Source organism: Oncorhynchus gorbuscha, linkage group LG11 (genome assembly GCF_021184085.1).
Source record: "Oncorhynchus gorbuscha isolate QuinsamMale2020 ecotype Even-year linkage group LG11, OgorEven_v1.0, whole genome shotgun sequence".
NCBI lineage: Eukaryota > Metazoa > Chordata > Actinopteri > Salmoniformes > Salmonidae > Oncorhynchus > Oncorhynchus gorbuscha.
Window position 1 is genome coordinate 14,758,005 of NC_060183.1, and position 12,227 is coordinate 14,770,231.

Sequence of the window (12,227 nt, forward strand, 5' to 3'; positions counted from 1 at the left end):
GTCTGGTTCATCCTTGGGAGCAATTTCCAAACCCTTCACAAAATAGATGGCATCATGAGGAAGGGAAATTATGTGGATATATTGAAGCAACATCTCAAGACATCAGTCAGGGAGTTAAAGCTTGGTCGCAAATGGGTCCTCCAAATGGACAATGACCCCAAGCATTCTTCCAAAGTTGTGGCAAAATGGCTTAAGGACAACAAAGTCAAGGTATTGGAGTAGCCATCACAAAGCCCTGACTTAAATCGAATACAAAACCTGACGAAGTTACAGCAGTTCTGTCAGGGGGAAATGGCCCAAATTCACACATCTTATTGTGGGAAGCTTGTCGAAGGCTACCCAAAACATTTGACCCAAGCTAAACAATTTAAAGGCAACGCTACCAAATACTCATTGAGTGTATGTAAACTCCTGACCCACTGGGAATGTGATGAAATAAATAAAAGCTGAAATAAATCACTATATACTATTATTCTGACATTTCAGTCTTAAAATAAATTGGTGTTCCTAACTGATTTAAGACAGGGATTTTTTACAAGGATTATATGTCAGGAATTGTGAAAAACTGAGTTTAAATGTTTTTCACTATGGTGTATGTAACCTTCCGACTTCAACTGTATACTTCTCAGAAGAATGTATTTTCTTCAGGATTGCTCTGTTTTTGGCCAGCTTCTCCATGAACTCCTGGCAGGGGAGGTAGAAGTTTGTCTTCACAATAAGCATGGCCTTGATGGTAGGAACAGTGAACCTATTTCTTGCTGCTGTCCATATATCATTCATTTGGGAGAACAATCTCCCGACTGGTGCATTACTTCCAGGTAAGCACATGACAACAGATGCTAATCTAGCCCGGTTAGTGTGTGGGATGTCATTCTCTTTGAAGTGGGTAACCACCGTGCTCCATCTCTGACTATGCGGTGTCTCAGATGTTTTCCATTCTTCAATCCAACTCCCCTTCAGGAACTCTTGCAGGCTGGTAACCTTGTCAAACAAGCGAACATTGCTGTGTCCTAAAATGTTATGGTACTCCTGGCCAACAAACTCACCAAAGCTCTTCAGTCTTTCTACTCTGACATGAAAATATCTTTGTGAGCAGGTACTCAACAAGCTGTTCTGGCCGTGTTATGAATGATGTGTACAGGACAACCTAAGCCAATCACCTCCCGCTGCAGCACATTTTTGGTATTTGTGTTGTCGGCAGAGAATGTTTTTCTGGTTACATTTTTGTATGACCACCAGGACCTCAGCTGCAATTTCCTCTGCTGTTTCTCCTTTCAATTTAACAAAAATCAAGCAGTTTTGTTTCCACAGATGTGCTGCCATCATAAATCTTACGATATCTGACTACTATTGGCAGCAGCTTTACATATCCATGACTGGACAGGGACACAAATTTAACCTGGTCTAGGTCCTGTGTTTGCCAAAGAAGCTGCCCATGTTGCTAACACGTTACTCACTATGGCGTCACATTTTGTCCTAACACATGTAAACTTTGACTCATAAAGCTTCCGTGTCAGTTGTGCTGTGAAGTCCATAGATCATTAATTAACTATGATTGTGTAGCATAGTGTGGTATACAAAGACACCCTCCTGCACAGCTAAATCATATTCTTCTTGGGAAGGCTCTACCTTCTTGCAGAATGTGGTGACAGAGGGCATACCAACACGGCAATCAGAGAGGCTTTATGCTTTTTCTTCTGTTGATGTTCTACCACTGCCGTTCTTCCCCGGCTGTCAAATGAAAGAGGAATTACAAAGGGTGCAGTGAACAACTATCGTCTTGACCTGAGAGTATAAATGGAAATTCTCTCATGTCATAAAAAGTGCATTTCTGTTTCTTGGAAAGAGCCATTGTACCTCGGTCTGCTCTTCTTCACTCTCCTTGTCGCTCTTCATACTCTTAACTTTTTATTCTCCTCTTTTCTTCACTCGTCTTCCTTCCTTTCCTTCTCTTTACCTTTCCACACACACTCCACTCTTTACTCCCATAATTTTTCCTTCTCCTTCCTTTCCAATCTTGAATAATAAATAGTACACTGATGTGTACAGATGTGTCGGCATCGAGTAATAGTCTCTGGCCCCGTCCCGGTTAGGGGGAGTGATGAGCTCTACAGCAGTAATAGTCTCTGGCCCCCTCCCGGTTAGGGGGAGTGATGGGCTCTACAGCAGTAATAGTCTCTGGCCCCCTCCCAGTTAGGGGGAGTGATGAGCTCTACAGCAGTAATAGTCTCTGGCCCCGTCCCGGTTAGGGGGAGTGATGAGCTCTACAGCAGTAATAGTCTCTGGCCCCCTCCCGGTTAGGGGGAGTGATGAGCTCTACAGCAGTAATAGTCTCTGGCCCCCTCCCGGTTAGGGGGAGTGATGAGCTCTACAGCAGTAATAGTCTCTGGCCCCCTCCCGGTTAGGGGAGTGATGAGCTCTACAGCAGTAATAGTCTCTGGCCCCCTCCCGGTTAGGGGGAGTGATGAGCTCTACAGCAGTAATAGTCTCTGGCCCCCTCCCGGTTAGGGGGAGTGATGAGCTCTACAGCAGTAATAGTCTCTGGCCCCCTCCCGGTTAGGGGGCGTGATGAGCTCTACAGCAGTAATAGTCTCTGGCCCCCTCCCGGTTAGGGGGAGTGATGAGATCTACAGCAGTAATAGTCTCTGGCCCCGTCCCGGTTAGGGGGAGTGATGAGCTCTACAGCAGTAATAGTCTCTGGCCCCCTCCCGGTTAGGGGGAGTGATGAGCTCTACAGCAGTAATAGTCTCTGGCCCCCTCCCGGTTAGGGGGAGTGATGAGATCTACAGCAGTAATAGTCTCTGGCCCCCTCCCGGTTAGGGGGAGTGATGAGATCTACAGCAGTAATAGTCTCTGGCCCCCTCCCGGTTAGGGGGAGTGATGAGCTCTACAGCAGTAATTGTCTCTGGCCCCCTCCCGGTTAGGGGGAGTGATGAGCTCTACAGCAGTAATAGTCTCTGGCCCCCTCCCGGTTAGGGGGAGTGATGAGCTCTACAGCACAACTCAATCGCTGGTTGAAAACTGTTTTCTGCCCCTCCCAAAAGATAGAATTTGTAGATAAGTGGCCCTCTTTCTGGGACTCACCCACAAACAGGACCAAGCCTGACCTGCTGAGGAGTGACGGACTCCATCCTAGCTGGAGGGGTGATCTCATCTTATCTACCAACATAGACAGGGCTCTAACTCCTCTAGCTCCACAATGAAATAGGGTGCAGGCCAGGCAGCATGCTGTTAGCCAGCCTGCCAGCATAGTGGAGTCTGCCACTAGCACAGTCAGTGTAGTCAGCTCAGCTATCACCATTGAGACCGTGTCTGTGCCTCGACCTAGGTTGGGAAAAACCAAACATGGCGGTGTTCGCCTTAGCAATCTCACTAGGATAAAGACCACCTCCATTCCTGTCATTATTGAAAGCGATCATGATACCTCAAATCTCAAAATAGGGCTACTTAATGTTTGATCCCTTACTTCAAAGGCAATTATAGTCAATGAACTAATCACTGATCATAATATTGATGTGATTGGCCTGACTGAAACATGGCTTAAGCCTGATGAATTTACTGTGTTTAGTGTAGCCAGGAGGTGAGGCCTCATTTGTGACCATATCCTCCATGCATCCCGCAAAGGCGGGGGTGTTGCAAACATTTACGATAGCAAATTTCAATTTACAAAAAAAAAAATGTTTTCGTCTTTTGAGCTTCTAGTCATGAAATCTATGCGGCCTACTCAATCACTTTTTATAGCTACTGTTTACAGGCCTCCTGGGCCATATACAGCGTTCCTCACTGAGTTCCTATTGGACCTTGTAGTCATAGCAGATAATATTCTAACCTTTGGTGACTTTAATATTCACATGGAAAAGTCCACAGACCCACTCCAAAAGGCTTTCGGAGCCAACATGTCTCTGGACCCACTCACTGTCACAGTCATACTCTAGACCTAGTTTTGTCCCATGGAATAAATGTTGTGGATCTTAATGTTTTTCCTCATAATCCTGGACTATCGGACCACCATTTTATTACGTTTGCAATTGCAACAAATAATCTGCTCAGACCCCAACCAAGGACCATCAAAAGCCGTGCTATAAATTCACAGACAACACAAAGATTCCTTGATGTCCTTCCAGATTCCCTCTGTCTACCCAAGGACGCCAGAGGACAAAAATCAGTTAACCGCTTAACTGAGGAACTCAATTTAACCTCTTACGGCCACTGAGACGTCAGCGTCTCACCTAGCCAGTAGCCTGGGGAAATGCGTAGCGCCAAATCCAAATAGTACTCAATAAAACTCAAACTTTCATTAAATCACACATGCAGGGTACTCAATTAAAGCTACACTCGTTGTGAATCGAGCCAACATGTCCGATTTTAAAATGCTTTTCGGCGAAAGCATGAGAAGCTATTATCTGATAGTATGCACCCCCCCGAAATACCCGAACGAGACGTTAACAAAATACACAAAACGCAGAAATAAAATATAAAACATGCATTACCTTTGACGAGCTTCTTTGTTGGCACTCCAATATGTCCCATAAACATCACAATTGGTTCTTTTTTCCGATTAATTCCGTCCATGTATACCCAAAATGTCCATTTATATAGCCCGTCTGATCCAGAAAAAAACAGCTTTCCAAAACGCACCGTCATTTTATAAAATAAAAAAAGTTGCCTATAAACTTTGACAAAATACTTCAAATTACTTTTGTAATCCAACTTTAGGTATTTGTAAACGTTAATAATAGATCAAATTGATGACGGGGCGATCTGTATTCAATAGCAGCAAGTCAAGAAATCATGGACGATTTTCTCTCTTTCAAAACCTTCCACCGTGTACCCTCTGACAGGAAGTGCCTATTCTTCATTTCAACAAAGATTAACTTCAACCCAATTCCCAAGACTGGAGACATCGTGTGGAAGCTGTAGGAACTGTAAACTGGGCGCTATCCATTTTTCTTTTGCCATAGACAATACAGGGAACTGGCGGAGGGATATATTTTTTTTTTTTTGTGAACAGTTTTTCCTTGGGGTTTTGCCTGCTACACACGTTCTGTTATAGTCAGACATGATTTAACCACTTTTATAAACTTCAGAGTGTTTTCTATCCACACATAATCATATGCATATATTATATTCCTGGCATGAGTAGCAGGGCGTTGAAAGTTTGCATGCTTTTTATTTAAAAAAATGGGAAAAATGACCCTAATGACCGCAATACCCTAGATGCAGTTGCACCCCTAAAAACTAAAAACATTTCTCATAAGAAACTAGCTCCCTGGTACACAGAAAATACCCAAGCTCTGAAGCAAGCTTCCAGAAAATTGGAACGGAAATGGCGCCACACCAAACTGGAAGTCTTCCGACTAGCTTGGAAAGACAGTACCGTGCAGTACCGAAGAGCCCTTACTGCTGCTCGATCATCCCATTTTTCTAACTTAATTGAGGAAAATAAGAACAAACCAAAATTCCTTTTTGATACGGTCACAAAGCAAACTAAAAAGCAGCATTCCCCAAGAGAGGATGCCTTTCACTTTAGCAGTGATAAATTCATGAACTTCATTGATGAAAAGATTATGATTTTTAGAAAGCAAATTACGGGCTCCTTTCTAAATCTGCGTATTTCTTCAAAGCTCGGTTGTCCTGAGTCTGCACAACTCTGCCAGGACCTAGGATCAAGAGAGATGCTCAAGTGTTTTAGTACGATATCTCTTGACACAATGATGAAAATAATCATGGCCTCTAAACCTTCAAGCTGCAAACTGGACCCTATTCCAACTAAACTACTGAAAGAGCTGCTCCTGTGCTTGGCCCTCCTATGTTGAACATAATAAACGTCTCTCTATGCACCGGATGTGTACCAAACTCACTAAAAGTGGCAGTAATAAAGCCTCTCTTGAAAAAGTCAAACCTTGACCCAGAAAATATTAAAAACTAAAAATCGGCCTATTTCGAATCTTCCATTCCTCTCAAAAATTTTAGAAAATGCTGTTGCGCAGCAACGCACTTACTTCCTGAAGACAAACAATGTATACGAAATGCTTCAGTCTGGTTTTAGACCCCATCATAGCACTGAGACGGCACTTGTGAAGGTGGTAAATGACATTTTAATGGCATCGGACCGAGGCTCTGCATCTGTCCTCGTGCACCTAGACCGTAGTGCTGCTTTTGATACCATCGATCACCACATTCTTTTGGAGAGATTGGAAACTCAAATCGGTCTACACGGACAAGTTCTGGCCTGGTTTAGATCTTATCTGTCGGAAAGATATCAGTTTGTCTCTGTGAATGGTTTGTCCTCTGACAAATCAACTGTAAATTTCAGTGTTCCTCAAGGTTCTGTTTTAAAACCACTATTGTTTTCACTATATATTTTACCTCTTGGGGATGTTATTCGAAAACATAATGATAACTTTCACTGCTATGCGGATGACACACAGCTGTACATTTCAATGAAACATGGTGAAGCCCCAAAATTGCCCTTGCTAGAAGCATGTGTTTCAGACATAAGGAAGTGGATGGCTGCAAACTTTCTACTTTTAAACTCCGACAAAACAGAGATGCTTGTTCTAGGTCCCAAGAAACAAAGAGATCTTCTGTTGAATCTGACAATTAATCTTAATGGTTGTACAGTCGTCTCAAATAAAACTGAAGGACCTCGGCGTTACTCTGGACCCTGATCTCTCTTTTGAAGAACATATGAAGACCATTTCAAGGACAGCTTTTTTCCATCTACGTAACATTGCAAAAATTAGAAACTTTCTGTCCAAAAATGATGCAGAAAAATTTATCCATGCTTTTGTAACTTCTAGGTTAGACTACTGCAATGCTCTACTTTCTGGCTACCCGGATAAAGCACTAAATAAACTTCAGTTAGTGCTAAATACGGCTGCTAGAATCCTGACTAGAACCAAAAAAGATTATCATATTACTCCAGTGCTAGCCTCCCTACACTGGCTTCCTGTCAAAGCAAGGGCTGATCAAGGTTTTACTGCTAACCTACAAAGCATTACATGGGCTTGCTCCTACCCATCTCTCTGATTTGGTCCTGCTGTACATACCTACATGTACGCTACGGTCACAAGACGCAGGTCTCCTAATTGTCCCTAGAATTTCTAAGCAAACAGCTGGAGGCAGGGCTTTCTCCTATAGAGCTCCATTTTTATGGAACGGTCTGCCTTCCCATGTCAGAGACGCAAACTCGGTCTCAACCTTTAAGTCTTTACTGAAGACTCATCTCTTCAGTGGGTCATATGATTGAGTGTAGTCTGGCCCAGGAGTGGGAAGGTGAACGGAAAGGCTCTGGAGCAACGAACCGCCCTTGCTGTCTCTGCCTGGCCGGTTCCCCTCTTTCCACTGGGATTCTCTGCCTCTAACCCTATTACAGGCGCTGAGTCACTGGCTTACTGGGGCTCTCTCATGCCGTCCCTGGAAGGGGTGCGTCACCTGAGTAGGTTGATTCACTGATGTGGTCATCCTGTCTGGGTTGGCGCCCCCCCTTGGGTTGTGCCATGGCGGAGATCTTTGTGGGCTATACTCAGCCTTGTCTCAGGATGGTAAGTTGGTGGTTGAAGATATCCCTCTAGTGGTGTGGGGGCTGTGCTTTGGCAAAGTGGGTGGGGTTATATCCTTCCTGTTTGGCCCTGTCCGGGGGTGTCCTCGGATGGGGCCACAGTGTCTTCTGACCCCTCCGGTCTCAGCCTCCAGTATTTATGCTGCAGTAGTTTATGTGTCAGGGGGCTAGGGTCAGTTTGTTATATCTGGAGTACTTCTCCGGTCCTAATCGGTGTCCTGTGTGAATCTAAGTGTGCGTTCTCTAATTCTCTCCTTCTCTCTTTCTTTCTCTCTCTCTGAGGACTTGAGCCCTAGGACCATGCCCCAGGATTACCTGACATGATGACTCCTTGCTGTCCCCAGTCCACCTGACCATGCTGCTGCTCCAGTTTCAACTGTTCTGCCTTATTATTATTCAACCATGCTGGTCATTTATGAACATTTGAACATCTTGGCCATGTTCTGTTATAATCTCCACCTGGCACAGCCAGAAGAGGACTGGTCACCCCACATAGCCTGGTTCCTCTCTAGGTTTCTTCCTAGGTTTTGGCCTTTCTAGGGTGTTTTTCCTAGCCACCGTGCTTCTACACCTGCATTGCTTGCTGTTTGGGGTTTTAGGCTGGGTTTCTGTACAGCACTTTGAGATATCAGCTGATGTACAAAGGGCTATATAAATAAATTTGATTTGATTTGATACACTATTAGATAAAACAGATTCCCATTGCTTGCCTAATTTTTGTATTTTATCTCAAAAACATTGTTTGGAAAAATAAATTGGCAGGCTATGTAATCATATCTTTCCTCCTCCTCCTCCATCTTCCAATCCAGTCTTCCTCCTCTCCACTGCAAATGTTATCCATGAACACATTCCTCTACTACCCCTCCATCATCCCTCTCCACCCACTGGCCCCTCCATACATCCACCCACCCACTAGCCCATCCATCCCTCGCATCCATCCCTTCCCTCCACAAGCCCCTGCATCCACCCCTTCCCTCCTCAAGCCCCTGCATCCACCCACAAGCCCCTGCATCCACCCACGTCCCTCCACAAGCCCCTGCATCCACCCACGTCCCTCCACAAGCCCCTGCATCCACCCACGTCCCTCCACAAGCCCCTGCATCCACCCCTTCCCTTTACAAGCCCCTGCATCCACCCCTTCCCTTCACAAGCCCCTGCATCCACCCCTTCCCTTCACAAGCCCCTGCATCCACCCCTTCCCTTCACAAGCCCCTGCATCCACCCCTTCACAAGCCCCTGCATCCACCCCTTCACAAGCCCCTGCATCCACCCCTTCACAAGCCCCTGCATCCACCCCTTCACAAGCCCCTGCATCCACCCCTTCACAAGCCCCTGCATCCACCCCTTCACAAGCCCCTGCATCCACCCCTTCACAAGCCCCTGCATCCACCCCTTCACAAGCCCCTGCATCCACCCCTTCCCTTCACAAGCCCCTGCATCCACCCCTTCCCTTCACAAGCCCCTCCATTGTTTTTAGCCTAAATAATCAATATTTCAACCGGACAAAAGCGTTGTAAATGTCCCCAGAGCAGCGAAGAGCTCTGGGGACATCACAGGGTCCACTCCCTCCATCCATCCACTAGCCCCTCCCTCCACCGATCCACTAGCCCCTCCCTCCACTAGCCCCTCCCTCCACCCATCCACTAGCCCCTCCCTCCACCCATCCACTAGCCCCTCCCTCCACTAGCCCATCCATCCACTAGCACCGCCCTCCATCCATCCACTAGCCCCTCCCTCCACTAGCCCATCCATCCACTAGCACCGCCCTCCATCCATCCACTAGCCCCTCCCTCCATCCACTAGCCCCTCCCTCCATCCATCAGCCCCTCCCTCCATCCATCCATCCACTAGCCCCTCCATTCATCCACTAGCCCCTCCCTCCATCCATCCACTAGCCCCTCCATCCATCCATCCACTAGCCCCTCCATCCATCCACCCACTAGCCCCTCCATCCATCCACCCACTAGCCCCTCCATCCATCCATCCATCCACTAGCCCCTCCATCCATCCATCCACTAGCCCCTCCATCCATCCATCCACTAGCCCCTCCATCCATCCATCCACTAGCCCCTCCATCCATCCATCCATCCACTAGCCCCTCCATCCATCCATCCATCCACTAGCCCCTCCATCCATCCATCCACTAGCCCCTCCCACTACCTACCCATCCCTCCATCCACTAGCCCCTCCCACTACCTACCCCATCCCTCCATCCACTAGCCCCATAACTCAATCACCTTTACCTCCTCATTTTTTGTGTGTGCTTTGTAGTCCACCATTCACAGCCCACATTTCACCAGCCACTCACATTTTGTCCAAGCCAAGAAATCACATGCACATGGTTTTGTACTGCGAAAACAATTTATCACAGCGTATTCTATCCCTTTTCCAGCAAGCAAGGTCTCCATCTTTCTATCTATTGTATGAACCCACGCAGTACCCCACCCTGCTTTCACCACTGTAGCGTTGAGACTCTCTTCCAGCACTGACATACGCACAGAACTATGGAAAAAAATTCAATACAACCGCTCCCAAATGCTGTGTGACCACCCACCAATGTCGCCAGTAAGAATAGACACTCTTACATACATTCTAGCATTTTGCTGGTGGTTGGTGTTGATTTCCCACTCCGTCAGTGTCTGTCATGTAAGGCAGCAATGCTACTCTCTAAAAATAAAACAAACTCACTGTGCAGTTTAGGCTTCATTCAGCTACCTCAGTCCACACAATCTCGCAAAATGGGAGCAGTGTGTGTGTGTACTGTGTTAAGAGGTAGTTGCATAGCCCAGCCTGAAACGACAGGGAAACACCTTTCTTAGCACCCCCTTTATTCTCCTGTGTCATTTAAGATGGACTGCCACACACACACACACACACACACACACACACACACACACACACACACACACACACACACACACACACACACACACACACACGACCATTCAACCCTCAGACCGAAACCAGATTACCCAGAGGCTTTTTTTCTGCATTAGAAAAGTGATCAAAAGGGCAAAACCATTTTCTGTGGAAATGTAAAGTTAGTCAGCGGACGTTACACAAGCTGAGCGGCAACTACTGCGATGAGCAAGATACAAGACTTCACTCTCACAGTCAAACATAGCCGTGCACATGCGCCGATACTTCGCTTCACACACACTTACAATGTGGGATCCAGGGGACCAAGACAGTGGAGAAGTTTAGCCTCGCACTCCAGCGCTCTTAGTTGTTGCTGAAATGTACCCACTATACATTACATTTACATTTAAGTCATTTAGCATATACGGTTTACTTTGCGCATTTACGTCATATCGCCGAGTCTACCTTTAATACGACTAAAACCAGATATAAACCATGTAGGAAAGATAATGAACCTATAACTTGTTGTTGATTAAAGCGCCAAGATAAAAACAAAATGAGGGGGGGAACATTTTTGTTTAGGCCCCATTGATTTTTGTTATGTTTGAGTCACTCAGCATAAGAAAATGGCATGAACCATGGCAAAATGTGTAGAATTGTAGGAAATTTGCTTTAAAAAAACGGCAACATTTGGTCTCTGCGGCCAAGAGCGGCTCAAAAATGTACCGTCGGTGACCGCGCCATTGGCCAAGCCCACCGGCCCAGTCACACCCACCGGCCCCGTCACGCCCACCGGCCCCGTCACGCCCACCGGCCCCGTCACGCCCACCGGCCCCGTCACGCCCACCACCTAAGCCCCATTTTGATCCTGAAAAATCCCTGACATGGCTGCCAAGAGCTACTGACTCTGCAGAGGGAATGAACTCTGAGTTCAGCTCTGTGGTCACACACAAATATACTTTAAAACTGTTCACAGATCCATTTAGAATCTTCCAATACACTGCTTCTTGTCTATAGGCTCCACTCACGTAATCACCCAGTCAACACACCCACCCACCCACCAAACCACATTCTGGGTTTGAGTCATTCTGGCCAACACCCAGACACACCCATCTCATGGCATATAATGTACACACACACACACCCTTCTGCAGACAGTGCTCATCTTTCCCTGACCAGACCCCTCTGGCCTCAAGCCCAGCCAGGGTGTGAGAGTTAGCATCTCACCTTTAGGACCTCATCTGCTGTTCACCCAGTTCATACTAACTGGCCCCATCTCGTATCAACTCTGCCTAACCTGGTTTTAGACCCTACACACTAGGGAACGTTAATCGGATATCAACTCTGCCTAACCTGGTTCTAGACCCTACACACACTAGGGAAGGTTAATCGAATATCAGGATATACGAAAGGAGTTAGTATTCGATTACTTGAGGTGTTCAGTTCGAGGGGAAAAAAATATGGTAATTAATTAAAACGTAATTAATCTCAACTCAGCCTGTCTGCCTCACTTTCTATGTCTTGAGCTGCTCTTTATCAATTCCCCATTATATACGTTTACTACCAGTGACAAATGTAATGTGGAATTGATCAAAATAATAAACAAAAGGGCAAACAATTCACACAACGAAACGATGAATGTGCAAGTATTGACAGGAGACAGCTGAGCCATTCTGGCGAGAAACGCGCCTATATCGTCGCCACACCCCTCTCCTCGTCTCAATTTTTAATTATACTCAAGACACATCTTCACACATATTTCAGATGTTTTCCACTGATGGCTGCAACTCAATAATCAGCAAGG

General features: G+C 46.2%; 1 protein-coding gene across 3 annotated transcripts in view; it reads right to left on the bottom strand.

The window, feature by feature from the left end:
* LOC124048140 (protein phosphatase 1B-like) overlaps positions 1-12,227 on the bottom strand; it is a 37,715-nt gene that overhangs the window by 22,105 nt on the left and 3,383 nt on the right. The window contains exon 1 of one of the 3 annotated variants that reach the window (XM_046368608.1): positions 1,630-1,674. The exons of the other annotated variants lie outside the window; for them this stretch is intronic. Coding sequence (XP_046224564.1) covers positions 1,630-1,659 — 30 coding nt within the window. The 5' untranslated portion in view covers positions 1,660-1,674. Of the gene's footprint in view, positions 1-1,629; positions 1,675-12,227 lie in introns of those variants that run through there. 3 annotated transcript variants of the gene reach the window in all.